The sequence below is a fragment of the Acanthopagrus latus genome, chromosome 6 (genome assembly GCF_904848185.1).
Source record: "Acanthopagrus latus isolate v.2019 chromosome 6, fAcaLat1.1, whole genome shotgun sequence".
NCBI lineage: Eukaryota > Metazoa > Chordata > Actinopteri > Spariformes > Sparidae > Acanthopagrus > Acanthopagrus latus.
In genome coordinates, this window is record NC_051044.1 from 542,639 (window position 1) to 568,042 (window position 25,404).

General features: G+C 48.1%; 1 protein-coding gene across 4 annotated transcripts in view; it reads right to left on the reverse strand.

Moving 5' to 3' along the window:
- LOC119020742 (metabotropic glutamate receptor 7) overlaps nucleotides 1-25,404 on the reverse strand; it is a 187,139-nt gene that overhangs the window by 113,670 nt on the left and 48,065 nt on the right. For all 4 annotated transcript variants that reach the window (XM_037100314.1, XM_037100315.1, XM_037100313.1 and 1 more), the window contains exon 2: nucleotides 1,560-1,776. In XM_037100314.1, coding sequence (XP_036956209.1) covers nucleotides 1,560-1,776 — 217 coding nt within the window. The remainder of the gene's footprint in view (nucleotides 1-1,559; nucleotides 1,777-25,404) is intronic.

The window sequence follows — 25,404 nt, forward strand, 5'->3', positions numbered from 1 at the left end:
TAACTGTCGGTCTGGAGCTTCACGTCAGGCCGACAGCTGCATGTTTGGACATTGTTCCAAAAGAAGAGCACAAAAATCAAAATACAAAAAGATTTAAAATCATTATTTCTTCTTCAGCTGTGACCAAACTGATGAAACTAAATGAATTCATTGTGTTTGTTCCTGCAGACACTTCCCGTCACGTTGTGCTTGTTCACTGGTTTCTCTGCTCAGTACCACAGCCGGTGGTCCAGGACCCAGGTTCACTGAATATTTTCTAAAAAAGAACCTGCTGCAACAACAAAGAGCATGAAAACCACCAGGGAGCAACTCGCTAATCATTTCATCACACACTGTTCAAAAAGCAGCACAGATCAGAGATCCAGGTCTTCTGGATGTGGAACCATCAGGCAGCTGTTTGTCGAATGATCCCGGGCCTCCTGCGAGCGCCCCGTCAGCGCCGGGTCCTTTAATTATCCTCCAGCACTTAAATGTCAGGACGCATCCTAACCGGGGAGTTGTGAGGAGTCATCAGGTTGCTCTAAATGTCACTGAGATTATTCACAGAGCAATCAGCATCACTGTAAACTCATCAGCTCCTCTCAACCTTCTGCGACTCAACATTTACCTCCTTCTGCAGGTTTGTGTTTCTGATCCGTCAGCGTGTTCACGTCTGCAGAACGCACCAGAGCTCGATCAGAACCAGCCCAGACCCTCCTCTTCAGTCCAGATTTCACACCAGCACAAACAAACCAAAAAGAACTGAACCAGGACACAGCAGAGTCCGCCAGAGTCCGCCAGAGTCCCTCAGAGTCAGTCAGAGTCCGTCAGAGACCGTCAGAGTCCCTCAGAGTCCGTCAGAGTCAGTCAGAGTCCGTCAGAGTCCCTCAGAGTCCCTCAGAGTCCCTCAGAGTCCGTCAGAGTCCCTCAGAGTCCTTCAGAGTCCCTCAGAGTCAGTCAGAGTCCCTCAGAGTCCGTCAGAGTCCCTCAGAGACCGTCAGAGTCCCTCAGAGTCCGTCAGAGTCCCTCAGAGTCCTTCAGAGTCCCTCAGAGTCAGTCAGAGTCCCTCAGAGTCCGTCAGAGTCCCTCAGAGTCAGTCAGAGTCTGTCAGAGTCCCTCAGAGTCCGTCAGAGTCCCTCAGAGTCCGTCAGAGTCCCTCAGAGTCCGTCAGAGTCCGTCAGAGTCCCTCAGAGTCCGTCAGAGTCCCTCAGAGTCCGTCAGAGTCCGTCAGAGTCCGTCAGAGTCAGTCAGAGTCCCTCAGAGTCAGTCAGAGTCCGTCAGAGTCCGTCAGAGTCCCTCAGAGTCCCTCAGAGTCCGTCAGAGTCTGTCAGAGTCCCTCAGAGTCTGTCAGAGTCCCTCAGAGTCAGTCAGAGTCCCTCAGAGTCCGTCAGAGTCTGTCAGAGTCCATCTGGCCTGACTGAGTAAGACAGCGACCACATCCTGTGACTCCCTCGTCCTCATGTGCAGAAGCGTTTCTTCTTAAATCATTTAAAATAAAAACTAACCCTGGCTCCTCCGCTGACTGACTGTTGCCATAGTAACGGTCAGCTGACCCTGTCTGGACCTACAGCCGGTCTCACCTGCTTCTCTGGAGAGCTGCATGAAGGCGTCCACTCCCTTCTCCCCGTAGCTGCCCTCCGAGGCCACGGTGGAGACGTAGTTCCAGCCCATGGCCTTGACGATGTCCACCATGGCCTGGGCCTGGAAGCTGTCCGGAGGCACCACCCGAGAGAAGAAGTCGTACCGCCGGTCGTCACTCAGCTCCGGGGCGGTGGAGGCATAGCTGATCTGAGGGATCTGGAGGGAGAGAGTGAAGAGTTAGTGAAGGAGGAGCTGAACCTGTTTCTCAACATCGTCTGCGGTTCAACGTGACTGAATCATTCTGTGAGAGACTCAAACTTCTCTGTTCACACTGTTCACGTTCATGACCACATCGGGTCCTGGGATCAGAACCACAGACCTGTTTCACCTGATGTCACTGTCATGTGACGCCAACACGCAGACACATCACATTTCATTCCAGGTTCTTTGTGGAGTTTAACAGCGTGCCGGTAAACTGTCCCCACCTGGTGCATGCTGGGAAAGGCTCCTATCAACAGTCACCATGTGTTTTTAAAAGAACTTAAATAAGAGCTGAATGACTGGAATGAAAACAGTTCTGTGTCACCAGATGAACTATATTCAGTCAGCGCAACACTCAGAATAAAGACGTTTATCTGAACCAAAATGTGAAACTTCAACAAAGAGGAAAATTAACAGAGTACTAATTAAATAAATCATAAATCTCAGCAATCAAAAACACAATATTGACCTGATGACCAGACATGGAGCAGCACGAGTCAATCAATCAATCACTTCTCTACAACAGACACACCAGGTCTCCGTCTCCTCCATGAATCTGAACACCAACACTTCCTGTCGTGTGAATAATTCTTTGGGTGATGAAGTTTCACATGAACCAGAATTAAGATTCTGGAGAACCAGAACTCAGAGACGGATCAGTAAATGGATCAACTGATGATGGAATAGATTAATGGTAGCTACACTACATTATACCCTCAGTGAGTTACGATCTGACACCATGTTGGACAAACTGAAACATTTCAACAACTTGAACCTGAACAGAATCAGACGTGTCTATAGAATAAGGAGCTGCAGAGTTCTGTTCAGGTAGAAGGTCGGTTCTGCTCAGAGCCGGAGAGAATCTACGTCAGAGTGTAAATGTGGAGACGAGAGCAGATTTTTTTCTGTTTGCTGGAAAATGAGTTTGAAGCAGCGAGGAGTGAAAGGTGCTCCTGGTAATTAGAGCGAGTCGGTGTGAGGTCGGGGATTATCTGATGTCCGTCCATCACGGTGTCAGCGGACCTCCACCAGAACCAAACCCGCCCGCAGGAGGGTCTCTGAGGAACGCTTAGAGATGCAAATCCCCCCAACAGATACGTCTTCAATTACCCTCTGACCTCACACACACACACACACACACACACACACACACACACACACACACACACACACGGCTCATTATTTCTGTTTTCTCACTGAGAGAGAGGAAGATGAATAATGTTCAGATCTGGAGGGAAATTGGTTTTTAAAAATACCGTTTCCTGCTCACAGAACCGCTCACACATCATCAGCAGCCTTTTCTCGTTGGTTCCTGTTTCTGCAGGCGTTTATGGGCCGTCAGCATCACAACAGAACCTCATTTACTCTAAACAGCTGTGATCTGTTTTCCTGTGCAGGGATGACAATCTACTTAAAAATCAGTTTACAACAGTCTGACTGCATCTAAACATGCAGGTGGGCTTCTGGTGAAACACGACCTGCTGGAGGAGGCGGTTCTGTTTTACATCCAGAACTCATTCTGCCTCAGTCTAAACCCGACAGAGCCGACACATCGTCCCCGGTACCGTCCTGTGCTGTGTACACCGACACGCTGGCTGTTTCATGGTCCGATGACTGAGGTGAGTTACAGAGTACATGGTGTCCAACCTCTGACCGGATCTCTGATCAGCTGATCTCCCAGTTTTCAATTTGATTTGAATCAATATCATTTACATCACATTTACATTTCTTTTGTAACTGTAGTTTCTAGTTGCATCAGATCCAAACTCACTCAGCTCTGGTTTGTTATCTCGTCCCTCCGTCTCTGAACAGACCGGAGGATGGAAAACTACGCCAGCGTCGAAACGTCCGCAGCAGCCACAGGACTGACGAGCTGGCACAGCAGGCTGAGGGATCCATGAGGGTCGGGGGAGGTCGTCTCTGGTTAACTGAAGTCCAGCGTCAGCAGAAAGTACCTGGACTCAGGTTTATCAGCTCGCAGGCCCGAGGCTGCCAGTGGTGATCAGTGATGGAGTGCCTGCTGTCAGACATGTTGGCCTGCAGCTCGTCCTGCTCTGTTGTTGAACACACGTCTGTCAGCTCTGTGTCAGCATGTCGAGCAGCTCACTGTGGTGTCATACGTCTCCAACATACGCTGTATAATGTGAAATACACATGAAACAAACTGTGATCTCCACATCTAATAAATCACAGAACAACACACTGAACTCTGCTCCACAAGGTTTGACTTCCTGTTTTCATTCCACTGCGTCTCCTGACCGAGTCTAGAAGCTGAGCCTCATCAATACCACAGTCTGTTTTAAAACACATCAGCATGAACTGAGACTTCACTGAATCATCATCCACAAGTTAGAGATGCTTGTGTTGAGTTCAGGCTGGTGATGAAGACGATTCGTCCTCCTCGTCACTCTGTCTGTTCCTCTCTGTAATGAAATGTTTGGTTGAAGCAGATGCCCAGTCATCTACATCCTCCACCCGGAAGGAGAACATGATGACACAGCATCCTCTGTCTGATTACTACATCTGTTACAGTTATAAATAGATCTGCTGTCAGATCTTCATGTTGAGGTTCAGGGTAGGTTCAGAAGATCCTGGTTGATCCGTCGTCATCACGGTGACATAATGAGCTGAAGGCAGATCCCAGTAACAACAGGTTGTCATCAGGCTTCAGTATAAATCTGTCTCCCGTCTGTTATCGTCCTCACAGGACTCACTGAACTTCTGCTGAATCATCGTTCAGAGACGCACTGACAGCAGATAAAGCTGCTGCCTTAAAACAACACGTGTTCACACGAACGACAGGCGACAGACGACTGCATGAAGGAATTATCAGTCCATGGGACGCAGTCACTCTTCACTTCCTGTCTCCTGCTGTGAGTCGGACCTACGTGTTCTAACTACCAACCCTCCACTTCACCTCCACTTCACCTCCACTTCACCTCCACTTCACCTCCACCTTCAGCTCCACTTCACCTCCACCTTCAGCTCCACCTTCAGCTCCACTTCACCTCCACTTCACCTCCACCTTCACCTCCACTTCACCTCCACCTTCAGCTCCACCTTCAGCTCCACTTCACCTCCACCTTCAGCTCCACTTCACCTCCACTTCACCTCCACTTCACCTCCACCTTCAGCTCCACCTTCAGCTCCACCTTCACCTCCACTTCACCTCCACCTTCAGCTCCACCTTCACCTCCACTTCACCTCCACTTCACCTCCACCTTCACCTCCACCTTCAGCTCCACCTTCAGCTCCACTTCACCTCCACCTTCAGCTCCACTTCACCTCCACCTTCAGCTCCACCTTCAGCTCCACTTCACCTCCACCTTCACCTCCACCTTCAGCTCCACCTTCACCTCCACTTCACCTCCACCTTCAGCTCCACTTCACCTCCACTTCACCTCCACCTTCACCTCCACCTTCAGCTCCACCTTCAGCTCCACTTCACCTCCACCTTCAGCTCCACCTTCAGCTCCACTTCACCTCCACCTTCAGCTCCACCTTCAGCTCCACTTCACCTCCACCTTCAGCTCCACTTCACCTCCACCTTCACCTCCACCTTCACCTCCACTTCACCTCCACCTTCACCTCCACCTTCACCTCCACTTCACCTCCACCTTCACCTCCACCTTCAGCTCCACCTTCAGCTCCACTTCACCTCCACCTTCAGCTCCACTTCACCTCCACCTTCACCTCCACCTTCACCTCCACTTCACCTCCACCTTCAGCTCCACCTTCAGCTCAGCTCAGAATTAAAGTCTGTCCGTGTAGGAAGCATTCAATTAAAAACACAAGCTGCAGAATACATGCAGGAGTGTAAAGTTTCCTCAGATCACTGAATGTTGTTCAGTTTCAGCTGGAGGAGCTGAAGACGTTCAGTCAGTTTTTAGTGGGTTAGGGTTAGGGGTTAGACGTTCTGCACACATGCAGGAAGCAAAAGATAAAACAGTGGAAATGTTTCTAACATGATTTATATTTATAAATATTCTCATGATGCATCTGAGGTTATTTTATAAAGTTTGAGCCCAAGAGCTGAAAAAAATTTCAGTTTCCTACTTCCTATACAGGAAGAGGAGGAGAACTCGTGTGAGTGACGTGAGGAAGACATACAAAAGTGACGGCGCTGTGGGTTTCAAGCCCAAAGTTTGGCAGCCGACCAGAACCAGAACCTCCACCTTCTGCCCCTTTGATAGATTAGACTCATAAGCAGCTTGGTCATCCCTCTCTCCCTCCATCATACCTGCTGGCATCCCTCTTTCTTCCCCTGGACATGGAAAGGTCAGCACCTTGACAGCTTCAATAAAACACAACCTGCTCTACAATGTGACAACGGCTAAAGTCCGCATTGATCCGAGACACGGCGGCACAGAGGCGGAGGGAGGAGGCGTCTGAGCGGAGCAAACACGACCCGAGCAGGAAGGTGACAGCGGATAAAGCCGCATTGATCCACGACGGACGCAGAGAGAAAGTGACAGACGCTGAGGACGGAGGGACAGACGGCAGCAGGAGGGAGCAGGAAGGAGGGTGAGTATGAGCAGGAATGACAATGCGACACAGATCTGAAATTGACTCGAGGGCCAGAAGCTGGTCTGCACCTGAGAGGAATAAGAAAGTGGACAGAGAAACACAGAGGATACGCAGCGTGTGTGGCCGCTCACACCAACACGCTTATTGACATTTCCATCTGACATTTGTGCGTCGCTTCGACGCCAGAGGACTGAAGTTATTGACCTCCTGCTGAACACTGATGTCTATTAAATGAGTGTTTGTGTGATCGCTGATGCTTCGGTCCTGTTAGCTCACATGTGACCTGAAGTCAGAGGTCAGAGCCCGGCGCCGGTGTTCAGGACGGGTACAGAAGAGGATGGAAGCTGTGAAGGGACAGAATCCAACATGTGTATTCTGTCTATCCATGAGTGTCTGGGTGTGAGCTGCAGAGCTGAGGAGATATCTGCTGCAGAGACGTCCGTCTTCTCTCACACATTATTAAAGTAGATGGCACAAAGCGTCTGAGGCTCCAGAATAACAGATTCTGACTCATAAGAAATGTCTCTTTATATAAATCACATCACTGACGATGCACAGAACATCTTGTTGTTGTCAGCAGGAAATGTAGGAAATATTTCCTCTCTATATATTTACACCGAAAGAAGCGAGCAGTCAACTCCCAGAGGAGACGAGCGCTGAGCTCCGGGAACAGCAGCCGGCACGGTGAAGCCGATCTGACATGGTGGCCCAACTGTCTGATCACACATCATGTGACAAACACTTTCCACTGTCACAACCCCACAAACTGACTCACGCCATCAGAATCTGATCCAGTGGGTCAGAAAGTCTGGAGGATGGTACCTGATCCACACCTGAGTTAGCCAGAGGCTAAACAGGAAGTCGGCTCGCTCTACAGGCCGTTAGCGTTAGCATCCTACGTCATCACGAGCTTCTCTGCAGGAGTCGCTGCTCGTCTCTCTGCACAGCAACATGATGAGTTGCTGAGATAATTCAACACGAGTTAGCTGGTCCTGTGTGCGGTTAGCTAACTGCTAACTGGCCTCATCATCGTCTCTTCCTGCTCAGGAGGCTTCACATGCTGTGTTGTATGACTGCTGGCTGTTGAACTGGGCTCTCTCTGCAGCGTAACACATCAGATTTATGAACCCAACCACAGAAAAATAAACTCTTTCCTTCTTCTGCTTCGTTTCTTAGCTTCTACATCCCGACACCTCGACACGTCTCATCATTTACACTCCTGGATGATCGTTTTGTCAAACTATCATTGAAATTAATGTGAGATCGGTGGGAAGTGTGATCGTTTTAGAGCTGCCGTCTCACAACATTGTTCTGATAAATGAAATCTCACAGTTTTCTCTCTCCGGTTCATGTAAACAAAAATGAATAAATCCAACGAGACGTTTCTGCTGCTCGATCAGTCAGAATACTGATCACAGCATCGTCTCCTCCAGACCAGAGAGAGCGTGTTTGTTGGGTCATCGTCAGGATTTTAAAAGATTTTAATGATGATCATTCAAACTCATCTTGAACAACAGCACAATATCTGTCTCAACATCGACTGCAGGATCGTTTGACTGCACCAGGCGGTCACTGGTGACCAGCGGGCCACATCTGGTCCAGTCAGACGGCTGATCTGTGAGCCCAGCTGACAGCAGCTCACCTGGCAGCGAGCGGCGAGGCGGCGATGGAGCGCTGACCGGACGTCAGTCAGCAGAGAGAGGCCGGCGTGCAGCGAGTGAGCGTCTGGACATCAGCAGTAATCATATCTTCAGAAAGTCCCTCTGAATCGAAAACGGGAGAATCGCGTGTGTTCAGATCAGATAGAGTTTAGACTCTAAACTGCTGCAATCATCTTTATCACCTTCATGAGCCGAGTGTCACTGAAGGTTCTGCAGCTCCAGCTGTCAGCAGCACCGACCACAGAACTGACTTCCTGTTGTGATCTGTGTTCAGTCACTGACGGCTTCTCATCTGTGTTCTAACGGGTCGAACTCCTCCAACATCCCAGCCTGTCACAAACACTGTCTCAGTGATCAGGAGATGCTGAACACACACACTCAGTCACATCAACACACACTAATATATATAGAATATATGATACGACTCAAACTGTCTGAACCGTCAGACCTCAACATCAAACCACAATTCAGTCAGAAACAATGATGATGTCTAGAATGGCACGCAGTAGAGTGCATACCTCCACCAAAGCCCAACAGTCCTCTTAACTCCATCAGGCCTGGAGTTGTGAGGCCACATGAGGATCAGGGTCCGTCCTCCTCCGGTCCAGAAGGAGGCGCTGATTCACCTGAAACTGTCTGGTGACGGACTAAAACCCCAGAGGAAGAAGCTCAGTGTGAACGCTCTCATTACGCAGTCAAATCGAGCAGAGTGGAGCTGACTGAATCTGAATGACTGAATCTATACAGCAAGTTTAGCTAAAAGCATCGTAAACGTGCTGTATTGTCCCGGAGCGGACGCTCACGCTGAGAGCAGATGCTGTTTACAGGCTCTTTGTCCTCATTGATCCGTCTGTTCTCTGCCGCTCAACCAATCAGGAAGCTACCATCGTAAAAACACGTCAAAAATCATTTTCTTTGTAATTTCACCTGCTGATGTTTGAATCATCAGAAACACTGAAAGCTTCTTTACTGACGTGGCTTCAGCTGCGAGGAGGGAAGATCACCTCGGCTCCTTCACACCTGTATGACATCCAGAACACACCTGAAGTCTCTCATGAGCTCGTCTGAGCAGTCAGGTTCACATGAGCGGATCACATGTGACGACACAATCACACAATCACTGCCTCCATTACAACCTCTCATTATCTGTGAAGTCCTCCTCCCCTCACACACACACACACAGACACACACACACACACACACACACAGACACACACACACACACACACACATTCATCAACATGCTGTTATTTTCTCAGTCGGCCGACGGACGAGTAAATGAAGCAGAAAGCAACGAGCTCCTGATCGGTTACACACTGTGAGTCACTGGTCTTGTGTGTGTGTGTGTGTGTGTGTGTGTGTGTGTGTGTGTGTGTGTGATCTCATGTGTGCACTTTGTTATTATCACTGTATTTGTAAAACAGTGCATCAGCATTCAGCTACACTGTGAATCACACAAGAGGAGAGTCAGACAAACCCCCTCTGCTGCCTGACTCACTGTCTTTATCCCTTTATCCTCCTCTTCCTCCCCACGTCTTCCTCCCCACGTCTTCCTCCCCACATCTTCCTCCCCACGTCTTCCTCCCCACATCTTCCTCCCCACGTCTTCCTCCCCACGTCTTCCTCCCCATGTCTTCCTCTCCTCCTCTTCCTCTCCACGTCTTCCTCCCCACGTCTTCCTCCCCACGTCTTCCTCCCCACGTCTTCCTCTCCTCTACCTCCGCTCCCTCCTCTAATCATCCTCGTCCGTCTCAGTTTCTGGCTGCTTCTCCTACCGGTTGCTGTTTTAGTCGACCTCCTCGTCAGCGAGGAGCTCGTTTGGCACCATGAAACAGGAAGCTGTGGGTGATAACTGACGTTCCTCTGATGTAATAGGCCAGCGAGGCGTCATGGTGGTGCAGGTCTCATATGTTCTGGATGCTTCTGTATTTGCCTGCATGTGACGGAGTCTTTCCTGCCGGTGTGAACTACATCTTAAATGCGTGCTGCTCGTCTCCATCTGTAGACTTCAGTGCTGCGAGACAAAATGACGCCTCCTCGTTCACCTCAGGTTCAGCTTGACTAACGCTGGTTCATCTGAAGGGTTGAGCCTGATTTAAAGGTGCATTACAGAAGATTTTAAGTTGAAAATTAACTTTAGTTAAAAAAATTACTGATGTTAGCATGCTAACCAGCTAGCCTCAACCTGTCCCCCTGGTGCTCTGAGCTCCCACTACATGCACAGCAAACTGAGCTAACAGCTGCTACAGTTAGCACTGTCAATGTGATGTCATCCATGATCAGCCTACAGGGTCCATCATGGACGCACAGTGATTGTTCATTTGAGGGTAAAAACTACAGATTGATAAAAATTCAAACACACAAACAAATAAAAAATGTATCTGCTGAGATTTAACCAGCAGCGTCTCACGTCCCGTCATCAGAGCTCCAGATCTGACCGTCGTCTGCGTCTGCAGCTCTGCAGCAGAAACACAATTCAAAACGCTTCTTTCATATCTTATAAAATGAACCCAGATTTGGTGCTCTGGTCTCTGAAAGTTAATACGCTAATCACAAATCCTGCCTCAGGAGAGATGACGACGAACCTCCGTTGTTTCCAAATTAAAGGTGCAGTCAGTGTGTTTCTACTACAGCAGTGTGAGAGAGCTGCTCACATCATATTACACCTTCAGCAGCGCTCACACTAATGCACATGAGCACAGGGCTGCTTCCTCTCTGCCTACCATTATATATAACTGCACATATATATTTATCTATATATGGCCTGCACTCTCATATACTTTCATACTTGCATTAAGACTAATAATACTTCGCTGCTCACCCACCTGAGCGTCCACTCAAGTGGGTGCTGTATTAGATAAGACGCTGTTGATTCATACAGATGAGATGCAAACGCTCACACACACACACACACACACACACACACACACACACACACACACACACACACACACACAGCTCAGTAGAATGCCATTAAACCTGGTCAGGACTCTCTGTGCTTACATAATTCATTAGTCGAGCCGAGCCCCTCTCTGTCACTGAGTGGAGTAATCCTGTTTAATCTGATGCTGTTAATTCATTTGTCCTACATCGCCCTCCATTCTCACCTCGCCACCGCCTGAAACAGAGAGCGGGGGAGCGGGGGGAGGAGGTGAGGAGGAGAGGTGATGGAGACAAAGGAGGGAGGAGGTGAGGAGGTCATGAGAGGAATATGGAGGAGCAGAGAGGAGGTGAAGGGTCCAAACCCTCTCAAACTTTTAAATAATGAGCGAGCTGCCAATTAAATTGTGCGTGACCTCTCCTAACTGAATGGCACACTTCCAGTTACAACGAACATTTTTAATTTGGCCATTTGAGGAGCGCGGAGGAAGCGTCTCCGACATCATTTAGCTCCACAGTCATTTAAAAAGCACTTCACAGATTCAGAGCTTTATCTTTGAGCGACTGGAGGTTGACTCTGTCTGAGTGATGGACTCTGACAGTGTAGCTGCGTCTGCACAGACAGACTGACTGAGCAGTTCCCTGCACAGAAGCTTCCACTCTGTTTCTTCTTCTAATCTCCACACAGCAACATTCAGTTTATTCTCATCCCTGCGGTGACGATGGGGACGCTGACGAACGTCCTCTCCGTCCACAATGTCAACACGACTGTTACTCTCCTCATGTCACTGTGTTCCACATGGACGGATTCCTGAACTGGACACAAGCTCAGGGGCCAAACGGGTCAGAGGGACACAAAATGATCCTGAGGAGACCTGAGACTGTGATGAGGTGTAAAAAATGTCCACAAGGAGACGTAACGTGAGTACACAGATGCATAATATGTCCACAAAGAGCAACACAACACCACAGACGGATGCAAACACAATCAGAAGAGACACAAAGCAGAAGAATCTGTCCAGAACATCACAGATGTTTCTAACAACACGGGGCGGTCTCGGTTCCGGACCTGTGTGAAAACATGATTTATTCTGTGATAAATAGTGTTTGCCAGTGTGGAGAGAGGATCGGTCCAAATGAAGCTGTTGGGTCACACCTCCTCCGTCCTCACATGGTCTGATGGCTGACATGATTTATGGGAGGATGTGTGTGACATGATGAGAGCCTCCCAGGACCGGTTCGACCCGAGAGGAGGACAGGACAGAGGTGATGGATGGACGGACGCTCAGCTTCTCTCTGACACACAAACAATACAGACAGATTCAAGACCCCATCTGAGCCACCGGGTCCAGATACAGTCAGGATTAGAACTGATCCAGAACCGAGCAGCTCCAGTGAAGACTTAATAAATCTGGTCTGAGATCAGGTTGTGATCGCAGCAGACGAGCTGTACAGAGACATCTCATGTTTTAAATCGAGTCTCAGCTGCTTCAGGTGTTCAGCAGAACGCTGCAACTCTGTTTGACTGAGCAGCTCCAGAACTGTTCTGTGGACCACGACGCTTCAGAAGGAAACTGTTGTGTAGTGCTGCAGTAATACAGAATATCATGAAGGTGCAAATCCCAACACACAGGTTCATAAATATGAAGAGGTCAGCAAAGACAGAAAGCTGATAACAGACTGAGCTTTATGAAGCGGCTGCTTCCTTCATTCAGAACCTCCTTTCAGAACCTTCTTTCAGAACCTTTGTTCAGAACCTCATCCCTCTTTCCTCTGTTCTGCTCTGACTCTGATTCTCTTCTTCCTCACCGAGCCGTGCACTCGACTGTCTGCGCTCTGCCCAGAACCCATTAAGCAATCATCAACAAAATGGCAGCTCGTTCATTCATTCATTTTGTTTTTGAGGCCTCTCATAATCACAGGCAGACGTGCGTATTGATCCAGCGGCTACATGCTGTGAACACACGGCATTCATTGGCAAAGTGCTGCTAAGAGACGCAGCGTTCTGCTAAAAGCAGCAGTGAAACACTTGACTGTTGAGTGGAAATGCTCCAGGCTCTCGGTATCGCTCTCTCGCATAAACACACACACTTGTCTCCGCAGCATCCAGCTCTCTGTGGGCTTTTAAAATGTCGTTCAGCTCAGCGCCAGGCGTGTTTCACAGAGATAGTTGCTTCACACAACAGCACCGACAATGAATCTCCCCTCGGTGATTTGCTCTGGTGATGCCGGTCCATCCTCTGCGCGGCTAGCTCGCCGGCTATCACAGGCCAGATTAAGTTTGGTCTCCTGCCTGCGATGCATGTTAAAGCAGAGACAGATTACACTCCCGGGCCGGCGCCGGTTCACAGACGGAACAGCGATGGCCTGGAAATCTGAGGCGCTTTGTTCAGGATGGCACTGTGACGGTCAGAGCACAGAGAGCTGGACGCAGTTAAAGTGCTGCTGTTGTCAACGACAGATAAAAGGTCTGCGAGGAAACGACTGCAGGAAACGGTCAGTGTGTGTGTGTGTGTGTGTGTGTGTGTGTGTGTGCGCGCGTGTGTGTGTGTGTGTGTAGCTGCAACACGATGAAGACTTCATTCTGTAAAATCAAGATAACAACACACGATCCTCCAGCCGCTCGCTGCAGTCATGTAGTGAACGCTGTCGTCTTCCATCCGTTCCTGCTTGATGCTTTATAAAATGGATGTTAGCATTAATACCACCCAGGAGCTTCACCTTCCACACCACCACTGAAACGTGCTAATTGAAGCATCCATTTTCCAAAGTAATCATCTCATTAGAGCGACTTAATACATTGAATACATCATGGTGATGATGATGGAGGGACGCCGGCGGCTCCCGTGCTGCTGCTGGTCATTCATCAGCTCTGCTGGCCGTCACTGAGACTCAGAGACTCACAGCTTCAGAGCTTCAGAGCTTCAGAGCTTCACAGCTTCACAGCTTCAGAGCTTCAGAGCTTCAGAGCTTCACAGCTTCAGAGCTTCAGAGCTTCACAGCTTCACAGCTTCACAGCTTCACAGCTTCAGAGCTTCAGAGCTTCACAGCTTCTGAGCTTCAGTGCTTCACAGCTTCACAGCTTCACAGCTTCACAGCTTCAGAGCTTCACAGCTTCAGAGCTTCACAGCTTCAGAGCTTCACAGCTTCAGAGCTTCAATGCTTCAGAGCTTCAGAGCTTCAGAGCTTCACAGCTTCAGAGCTTCAGAGCTTCACAGCTTCAGAGCTTCAGAGCTTCAGAGCTTCAGAGCTTCACAGCTTCAGAGCTTCACAGCTTCAGAGCTTCAGAGCTTCAGAGCTTCACAGCTTCACAGCTTCAGAGCTTCACAGCTTCAGAGCTTCAGAGCTTCAGAGCTTCACAGCTTCAGAGCTTCAGAGCTTCACAGCTTCAGAGCTTCAGAGCTTCACAGCTTCAGAGCTTCAGAGCTTCAGAGCTTCAGTGCTTCACAGCTTCAGAGCTTCACAGCTTCAGAGCTTCAGAGCTTCACAGCTTCAGAGCTTCACAGCTTCAGAGCTTCAGAGCTTCACAGCTTCAGAGCTTCACAGCTTCAGAGCTTCAGTGCTTCACAGCTTCAGAGCTTCACAGCTTCAGAGCTTCAGCAGCCTGAGAGTGAACACACAGGAGGATCTGTTTAATAAATGACCAGCTGGTAACGGAGTATTTTTATTCCTGCACTTTAGGTATCTGAGTATTGATTCCTTCATGTGGTGACACAGATCCACGTGGAGCATCAAAATATGACAGAATCTCATATTTACAATATTAATGAGGTGATAATACAAACTGTCTCTCCCACACTGTGGAGCTAGAGAGGTGGCAGGGTCCGCCACACAGTTACACAGTGTAAATGTGTTTGTCACTGAGCTACAGACTGCTCCTTTAAAGACGTCCCAATTATTAAATCATCTGTAATTAAAATATTGTTTTCCAGCTTTAATTTCAGACATCTGGTTAATTTTTTTGGTGTTTTAATGTTCAATCAAGGTTAATTAATGCATATTAAAACAATTAAATCATTTCTGAATAATAATCTTCCTCACGATGCAGAAAGGTCTCGTTAGTTTAGTTTATTAAATACATTCATATATTTAATCAACATTTAAGTAAAACACTGATTACAGATGTTCACATGTTCTACCATGTATTCTTACAGTTATGAGACAACATCAATTTCTCATTTCATCAAATGTTTCACTTGTAATCACTGTTTTAAACTTGAAATAATAGTTTCCTCTGCTTAAGTAAAAAATATATATATGGAAAATTGTTTTATGAAAGATAAAAATTCAAAATTGCTAAATGATATTTGAGTATTAAAAAATACTCAGGAAATATTTGTAAAATGAGATGAAATAAATAAATAATAATAAAAATGTGGTTCACACACACACACACACACACACACACACACACACACACACACACACACAGCAGGTGAGTTAATTGATTATGAGAGTGTAATCTGGACCATGTGTGTCGTATTTGTGCCAATCAGAGCCATCAGAGCGTTCCAGCTCCATAAAGTGAGATTTAGCAGCGACAGTAACGGGAACATGAATCCTCCTGCGGCCGTCTGAGAGCTTTATCATCTTTATGAGGACCTCATGAAAACATCATCACTGCTGCAGCCTCACAAACAGAGACACACTGTGCAGAGGCGTGTGCTGTGTTCAGGTTCTGCTCCGACCCTCTCTCGACCTGCTGTGTTAGTGAGAGTCCTCTGAGCGCCACAAACCTCGGCGTCACAGCCATTTTACACTTTGAACAAGTGTGAAAGGAATGCAAAGGGTGCCTGCTGTGCAGAGCCGGCCAGCCTCTGCTTAGGAAGCTTTTTACCCACTCACATAATTGCATGCTGACCACTTTTCATCCAGCGGTCCCCTGCCAGCCTGCTGCCTGATGAAGCCACAGTCAATTCTGTTCAGTCCACTCCGCGTTCAATATGTTTAACACCTGCTGAACGCCGGCGGCTCTCAGGGCTCTCAGGCTTAAGGAAAAGAGGAACAGGTGAGTATAATGAGCAGATAAAACAGAAGGAGGGCGAGGAGACGATGGGGGAGGTGAAGAGGAGCGTCAGGTTGAGACGCTGCCTGTTCTGCTTCTGACCTGCGAGTCTCGCGGTGACGGAGGAAAACAACTGTGCATGAAATCACTGCGAGTGAATCAGAACGGCACAAACACAGCAAACCTCTGTGTGCTGGTGGAACAGAGGGCGAGTGACTCATGCCTCCGTCTTCTAGGTTAGAAATAAAGACTTTCAGCTGCTTTCAGACGGCTGCTGCCTGTTTGTTCGGCTCTTTATCTGTGAACATATTGTGTTCCTGTCTGTTACATCTGAAACTTCCTGAAGAAAATGCTGAGAAGTCTGATATTCACTGAGGCAGACGGAAGGAACGACTCAGAGTTACCAGCAGAGACGTGTGACGTGAATAGAAGTTTATGTTGAGGTGGTTCTCAGATGTGTCAGGATGTAGATGAGCCTCCCTCTGCAGGCCCGGCACCCAGCTAACAGAACCCAGCTAACAGAACCCAGCTAACAGAACCCAGCTAACAGAACCCAGCTAACATGCTGCTCCTCCTCAGCCTCCTCATGTTAGCATACAGCTGGAGATAACGGACGTAACGAGCTGCAGCAGACGACTGAACTGCAGCGAGCGAACCAGCAGCTCTGCAGTCGGACCGGTTTCTGTTTGTTACGTCTCTTCAAGGTGAGACACTCAGTGTCTCTCCCTCCTGATGGAAATTGAAGTCTGCACAACTTTTCCAGCTAAAAAGCATAAAAACATCAATAAATTCAAACCTATTTAATCTGCAGACTGATTTCCTTTTCTTCCTCTGCGCTCTCACAAACTCTTGTCTCACAAAAGGGAAAAATAAAGTTCATCCTCTTGTTCTTCCATCCGTCTGAACGAGGAACAAATTGGCACTTTGCACTGAGCTAAAGAGAGAAGAATAAAATTAGTCTCTTCTTCTTGGCATTGTCCTTCTTTATGTTCTCGTTCACAATGAAGGCCGTGGCAGAGGGCCCGCACTGCAGAGAGACAACAGCCGCGCTGCCAAACTTTGAGTCAGACAGATTAAATATTAAATGGCCAATCATCCACCGAGAGTCTGCAGGGAGGCAGAACCACAGGCACCGAGCACACCGACGGAACCGAGAGACGGACGAGCACAGAGGACAGGTAGAGACAGACGGGGACAGGTAGAGACAGACGAGGACAGGTAGAGACAGACGAGCACAGGTAGAGACAGACGAGGACAGGTAGAGACAGATGAGGACAGGTAGAGACAGACGGGGACTCGTCTGGACTTCTGGCTAATGAGGACGTCGTTGGGAGACAGGCGTCCTGCCTAACAAGCTCTCTGTCCGTCAGCGCCTCGTGTCTTGTTGGAACACGGAGCTGCAGACGACCTCGTCTTTACCTTCACCCAGAAACCCTCAGTGCTGCCGGGACGCACACATGCAGCTGCTCTTTTATACCCGCAGAACATTTGGCTCTGGACGGGCCGTAAAGAAGAACTCTGCACTGAATTATAGAAGACACAGAAGTCCCAGACCAGATGTCCAGTAATGTCCAAATGGACTCATGCGTCTGCTGGGATCAACAATCCACCTCCACCTGGTCCACACTCACATCATCAGTTTGACCACAAAGAAGGAAAACCTCATTCAAGGGAACTTTAGGTCTCTTAAAGGAACAGTTCACTCCTCCTCTCCTCCTCTTGATGATATAAAGTCCTCCTCTCCTCCTCTTGATGATATAAAGTCCTCCTCTCCTCCTCCTGAGGATATAAAGTCCTCCTCTCCTCCTCCTGATGATATAAAGTCCTCCTCTCCTCCTCCTGATGATATAAAGTCCTCCTCTCCTCCTCCTGAGGATATAAAGTCCTCCTCTTCTCCTCCCGATGATATAAAGTCCTCCTCTCCTCCTCCTGAGGATATAAAGTCCTCCTCTCCTCCTCTTGATGATATAAAGTCCTCCTCTCCTCCTCCTGAGGATATAAAGTCCTCCTCTCCTCCTCCTGATGATATAAAGTCCTCCTCTCCTCCTCCTGATGATATAAAGTCCTCCTCTCCTCCTCCTGAGGATATAAAGTCCTCCTCTTCTCCTCCCGATGATATAAAGTCCTCCTCTCCTCCTCCTGAGGATATAAAGTCCTCCTCTTCTCCTCCTGATGATATAAAGTCGTCCTCTTCTCCTCCTGATGATATAAAGTCCTCCTCTCCTCCTCCTGATGATACAAAGTCCTCCTCTCCTCCTCCTGATGATACAAAGTCCTCCTCTCCTCCTCCTGAGGATATAAAGTCCTCCTCTCCTCCTCCTGAAGATATAAAGTCCTCCTCTCCTCCTCCTGATGATATAAAGTCCTCCTCTCCTCCTCCTGAGGATATAAAGTCCTCCTCTCCTCCTCCTGAGGATATAAAGTCCTCCTCTCCTCCTCCCGATGATATAAAGTCCTCCTCTTCTCCTCCCGATGATATAAAGTCCTCCTCTCCTCCTCCCGATGATATAAAGTCCTCCTCTCCTCCTCCTGAGGATATAAAGTCCTCCTCTCCTCCTCCTGAGGATATAAAGTCCTCCTCTCCTCCTCCTGAGGATATAAAGTCCTCCTCTCCTCCTCCTGAAGATATAAAGTCCTCCTCTCCTCCTCCTGAGGATATAAAGTCCTCCTCTCCTCCTCCTGAGGATATAAAGTCCTCCTCTCCTCCTCCTGATGATATAAAGTCCTCCTCTCCTCCTCCTGAAGATATAAAGATGTCTCCCTACAGCTCGTCTGCAGTGATCACAGTCTGCAGGAGAGAAATCATCACTAACTGATCTGGAAATTGAAAATCGTTTACACCGTTGATTAGCATGCTAACTGTTAGCTCAGCAGCGACAGTGAAGATTGAAGCTTATTGAAGGACATGAACGACGTCTTTTCCGATGAGCAGCCACACTCGTACCCACTGATATGTATGAAGGCCTCAGCCGGACAGCTCATGTGACGGAGAGCCGACAGTTACACATCTGTTCCTCTGAACGCTGCTCAGGTGAAGCTCAGTGAGCAGTCTGGCTCTGCTGGCTCTCTGTCTCTGTCTTTTATAACAAACATTTCCCTGCAGGAACGATAAAGACCTCAGAGGGTTTCCAGGAGCGTCGCTGAGCGTCATGGAGCAGTGAGGACACGTGTTCACACGTCTGAGTGTTGGACTGGACTGAACCTTTGTTCCAGTGGGACAGTTCTCATTTTAAAACTGCAGAAAAGAATTTAAGCTAGAAAATGTTCCTGACATTCAGAGGCTGCTTTCACAAAGTCGTTTTGCATCAACACAAAAATATGATAACATAATTACAAAATGTCCATTTGGTCATTACGGCTCATTACTTCCTAATTACTCTGTCCACGGCAAACACAGCTTCTATGGTAGTGAGAGCTGAGACGATTAGTCAATTAACTGCACAGACGATGGTCAGAGGACTAATCCGTCCCCCTGGAGCTCACGTTCACCTCGGCACGAGCGAATCAGACCCCTGAGATGAGCTCAGGAGGAAATATATTTATGTATTTATATATTTATATATTTTATATTTATATATTGACTTTCCTTTATTAAATTGTTCAACACAGAATATCGGTGGTTATCTGCTCCGCGGCTCCACACCAGAAGAGGCATCGCTCCTTCTGTCTGGGCTTCAGATACAATCCATATATTTGGACTTTTGGACAGATAAAACAAACACAAGTGGCTTTTTAAATTAAAAAATGTAATCTACTAATCACAGATCTAATCGTCAGATTAACTGATAACGGATAGAAAGTGCAGGCCTGCTGATAACAGCGTCTGGCTGTGAGTCCCATCAGAAACACTTGCGGATCAATCACGACTCTCAGCAGAATAACACGAGCGGCGTGATATTAAATTGGTTTCCGGAGTGACGAGTCATGAACAGAAGCACATGATAACCTGTCATGTCTGAAACGTGTCCCTCGCTTCCTCCTGACTCAAACTCATTTCAAACTTTGCAGAGCGGTTCTCAAACTTGCACATGAATTATGAATTGCTTCGCTGTAATACGAGAGAAAATGTAATGACAAGTTATTGCATTACCGCACATCCAAACTGGGGCTGATAAATGAACAAGTCAAGCACAAAGACTAATGACATTTCTCCTCCCTGTAAGCCCGTCAGCCGCTGCCAGGATGAGCCTGCAGTCTGAAGTCAAATCAACAAAGCTGCAGCGACTTACTGTCGCTTTGTCTCCACTAATGGAGGAGATTCCTGCGCTGTGCTAAGCTCCTAACAGTGATGGAGAGAGCAGCACAGTGACGGAGGAGGGAGGATGCAGATGCTAAAAGAGGAGCATTGTGGGAGTGAGAGTCGTGTGAAGACGGGAGCAGAGAAGCTCTCTGATCTCATCTCTCTGTGTCTCTGTCTTCCCCGGCCGGCGGCTCTGGCTCAGGAGGACAAGGCTTGGCAGGAGCAGCTTTTGGATTGGCTCTCAAATGGCACTAATATGCTAATTCCTCCCTGTTAAATGAGGAATGTCCCAGGTGGAGGCTCAGGCATCGGGGAACTACTCCGCTCCAACTGATCTATTTATAAAAGCATGGCGGAGTAGGTGGAGGCATCCATCAACGAGCCCAGGAGTGGAGGAGAGACGCGTTAGCAGCAATTATCTCGGAGAGCGGCATGTTTAGTCTCTGATTGGTGAGATGCTGGATGCTGCCGCCGGCCTCATTTATCTACGTTTAAAACCCTGACAGCTGCTGAAGACGAGCCTCTCAGTCACAGACATATATAAGATGCATCAATGTTGTCCAACAGTCACAGAGGAGGTCGTACCTCATACAGTGTTTTATATCACTGTCACCGTCATCTACAAGATGCTTCATCTGTGATATTAAAACACGTTTCTGTTCTTTCGGTGTAGTTAACATTGTCTCAGTTTACTGAGGCTGACTGGACACAACGATCTGAGTGATTAAACATCCTGCACATATCATATATCCAGATCTCGTGCTGGACTCGTGGACCGGGCCCTCCAGGACTTCAGTCATACGGGCCGTGACGTGTTCACTGTCATCACCAAGTCTGCCAGTGTGTGAGTCAGTTATAGGCCACGAGGAGTCTGCAGGACTGTGAGGTCCGGACATCTGAACGCAGCCATGATGTGGTCCTCCGTGTCAGGACCAGGACCAGGATCAGGGTCAGACCTCTTTCCAGAGGTGTTTGTGGCGACTAATAAGGTAGTTTAAGCAAGTGTGATCAAGCCGAACACCACTGTTCAAGACAGGGTTTCAATATCGTGACACCACTGAGTGTTTTAACTAGATATGTTAAAAACTGATTTTGCGGGCAGAAATATCACAATATGATCTTTTCTCAACACAACAAGTCGTCCTCGTTCCTAAAACCTGAACAAGCTGTCGTCCTGACAGAAAACTGAAAGTTGTAACATACAGAAATACAATTTATTCTGAATTCATCATGGCGACTGTGTTCGACCAGAGATCAACAGATCAACACTGCTTTGGCTTGTTCGCCTGTGCTACACCTGCCAGGTGTACACAGGCTCCTCCTCCATCCCTGAGCAGGTGGAGTCCTGCGGTGAGGAGGAGTCGTCCTGTGTCATGTTCAACTGCTCGCTGAGCTTCAGGTGGAAACTGAATCTTTGGCCAACCAATCAGAGTCATTAATCAACTGCATCACTTAACCTCCCGCAGGTGTGTTATTCCAACACACACACACACTCCCCTCACACACACACACACACACACACACACACAGCTGACTTCCTGCTGTTTGGAGGCTCCCGTGTGGACTTTTCTGTCAGCGCCAGTTCTGCCGTGTTCTATATTAGCTTTGCTGTCGAGTCCCTCTGGTGAGCCAAAGGGAACAGAGGGTGACCCGCGGGGTGAGACCGCCATCTGTACCTGACTCGCTCTGCTCATAAAGCATGCCAGCAGCAGAGCGGGACACACACGGCGCCTGGACGCCGCTAACAAGGACACTTGTACCGGAGCTGATAATGAGGGTCGGTCCCTGCACAGAGATGGTGCCACCACCTGCTCTCAGTGACGTCACGGTGTGTTGAAGGGTGATTCCTGCCTGATCTGGACTTTAGATGGAGGATCGTTTCCCCCGAAACTGAAACTGAAGGAGGAAAACAGCAAATAGTATCAAATATTTGACGTTACAGGAGATCAGACGTCCAATGAGAGCCAGCGAAAACACACATCAGGCACACGTCTTAGAGCCGCCACGGGCCTGAAACCACGACTTAGAACTGACGGGTCAACAAATACATCGTTATCATAAAACACAGCTGATGACCCTCCAGACTCTCAGGAAGCAGTGAAATGATGATAATTTGTCAGATTCACTACATTTACACAAGCTGCAGCCTGGAACACAGCAGCGTAACATCACCCCACTACCTGAGAAACTGTCAGAGGAAAATGGCAGCGTATCACCTGAGGAGCTGTAGCTGCTGTTAGCTGTTAGCTAAGTTAGCCGTGCATCTAGTGGGTGGGCCTGGGAGTGTGGAGCACCTGGGTGGTGCTGGTGCTGGACCGGGCCAGGTTGGGACCAGCTGGTAATTAAGTTCTTACATGTTGCATCTTGACATAAAAACACATTTCAGTTGTTGTGTTGAAACCTTGAACGTGTGCCGAGCAGCATCCTGAACGTACGTACGAGACAAACTGCTCACATTTTAATTGGGTTCAGCATTTCTCTCCTTCTTTGATTATCTACCTGTTTGACTAACGAAGTCTGGCAGGACGCGTCTGTGTGCAGTTCTGTTCGAGCTGTCACCGCAAAATAAAAGTTATTATTATGAATCTGGAGACAAATGTGTTGACGTGCGGCGCCTCGTCTCCGACTCCTGTTTCAGAGACACAATTAGTGTAGAAACATCTGAACTGCTTCTGGTTCTGTTCGGCTCACGTCACAACGCTGTGAATCTCTTCCACTGTTTCCTCCAGAAGACGAGATAAAACACAACTTTATTGATCCCCGAGGGGAAATTCACATGAGGTAGACTGACAGGGAGGAAAAACACATAAAAAGTGTTCAGATGAAGGAAGCGTCCCATCGAGACAGATGTAGAGGGGGTCCTGCTCGGTGCTGGTTCTGATGGCTGTGAGAGGAGAGAAGAAAAAGCTCTTTACGATGAGACGGTGATGTTACAGGAACACCGCGGCGTCTCTGTGATCCTCTCTCTGCTGTGCTGCATGGCCACAGGCTACAGTACCGTTTAGCACTCAGTGCTGAACGTGTGGCGCAGAACAATTACAGGTCCAAACCCGTCTGCTCCTTCAGAACCACAGACAGCTCAGTCAGCTGACGTTTCATTGATCCTGTCGCCCCCATCAGTCAGATGGAGGATCAATGGGTCAGGCGGACCGGACCAACATATTCAGTTAACAACACACCTGAACCACTGAACGGGTCGATCGGCACCAATAGTTTCTGCTTTCGTAGTCAAGATTCCTGCTGAGGTGACTGGAGCAGCGATCACAGGACTTCAGGAGGAAGTCGTAAACATGGTGAGGGCTGAAGCACCGGAACATTTCAGTTATCAGTTAACAAGTCGATAGCTAACGAACATCTTGGTGAGGGAATGATGCAGGGTACAGCAGCAGAGGATGAGCATCCAGGCTCCAGCTGAGTGTTTGGACACACTGCAAGTTGTGCTTGTAATGTATGCAAGGCATCATGGGAGCTTTGACTAAGGTGGCTTGTCAGTTGCTGATGGCTGGACTTCACAAACCCTCTGCACTGTTTCAAACTGGACTAGTTTAGCTCCAGTAGGACCGTGACTGCATCTGTGAGCTATTCAAGAAGCATGTCCATGAAACAACGTCTATAATGTCATATATGGTGTATCCGCAGGAGTACAAACTCATCCAGTCAGTCAAAGTTACTTTAAGTCGCATTCGTGAGTCAAACTTTCTCTGAGAAAACACTCAGAGCTGTTTAGGGTTTTAGTTTCCAGCGTTCTCTGGAGTTACTGCTCATAACCTGCATACAGATGAGTTCCTTCCACTGAATTTAATTTGAGAACGTCTGGTGATCCACAGAGTTTCATTAAGAGGAGACGGAGCCTCGTCTCTGCTGCAGCCTCACTTTGTGGTCCGGGCTGATAAGACAGATGTATTTTTAAATAAAAAATCTTGCCGACTGCAGCTATAATGGATGAAATCTGTAAGAGCTCGTAATTGTCATCCGGATCCTGTGTGCAGAGTTTATTTGATAAGAGGAGCAGGTGTTCCCGGGTTTCTGTAACCTCAGCATTAACCACTCGTCATACTTGTCTGTGGGCTTGTAAAGCCATGCTACAGGCCGGAGTGGAGCGCTGAGGAGACTGGACTAACAAGGAGCAGCTAAAATGTAATACCTTGCTCTCCGGCAGCAATTATTAAAGAGTGGGTCGGGGTCCAGAATGGGCCACGGGCCTGTTTGTGATGGGCCTCGACTTGACAAGGCTACCTGTATGTTTTAATGAGCCCTGCTCTCTGGGTGGGAATAAATTATCATAATTACATCCCGAGCTGAGAAAGTTTAAGACTGCTCAGTGCCTCAATATATTAATCTCTCTCCTCCACATACACTTTACAACCTTGTAGCCTGATGCGTTAAAACACAAGCCTGCCATGGGGACGGAGGGAAGGTTGTTCTCTTAAATAAATCTCAAGACTCAGATTAACATCTGACACGGACAGTAGATTCATTCTAGTGAGCATTAGAGGTCGACGCACACCAGCAGGTTCTGTTCTGCCAAACACGTGCAACATAAACACATGATGACGAGTCTGAGGAAGGACGGCTGTGGACTGTATGAAGTCTGTTCTCCTCTTCCGTCTGCTGTCTGTGTGTTTCTGTTAAAATCCCTGTTGCTGCGAGAAACAGCAGCCTCAGAGTTAGAAGCTAATAAAGCTAAACAAGCTAGCAGCTGCTGCCCCAGGCTCTAATTTGCAGGAGCACTGCTGCAACAAACTAGTGAGTTTTGTTCTGTACACCAGGATGAGAGTTGGTGCTGCCAGAACTTTCTCCAGCTCTGCCAAGGCAGCGTAGAGATCTGGAGGTCTGGATCATCAAGACCAATCAAAGAATGGTTGTATTGTATGAGAGAGTGCTTGTCCACATGTTGCAAGCCAGAAATAAATAAAGCAAAGGTTTCATTTTCTCAGGAAGCAAAAAATGATATACAATCTGAAAAAAGTTTAATCCAAATGTACCATGAATTCTATGCAGACATCATACAAGAGAGAAGGTCACAAAAACCGCTCAGTCCACTGAGACGGGCCTCCTCACAGTGACTGAGACGCTCGGTTCCTCCAGAACCTCGACCCACTCGTCAGTCCTCGTCCTCCTCGACTTATCTTCTGTGTTTGACAGTCAACCACCAAATCCTCCTCCACTCTGACTCACATCAGACCAGACAGATCGCACCTTTCAGGTGCTCTCTGGAAACTGGTCATCACATGGATTCTCTGACCACTGTTGTGCTGACACCATCCAAA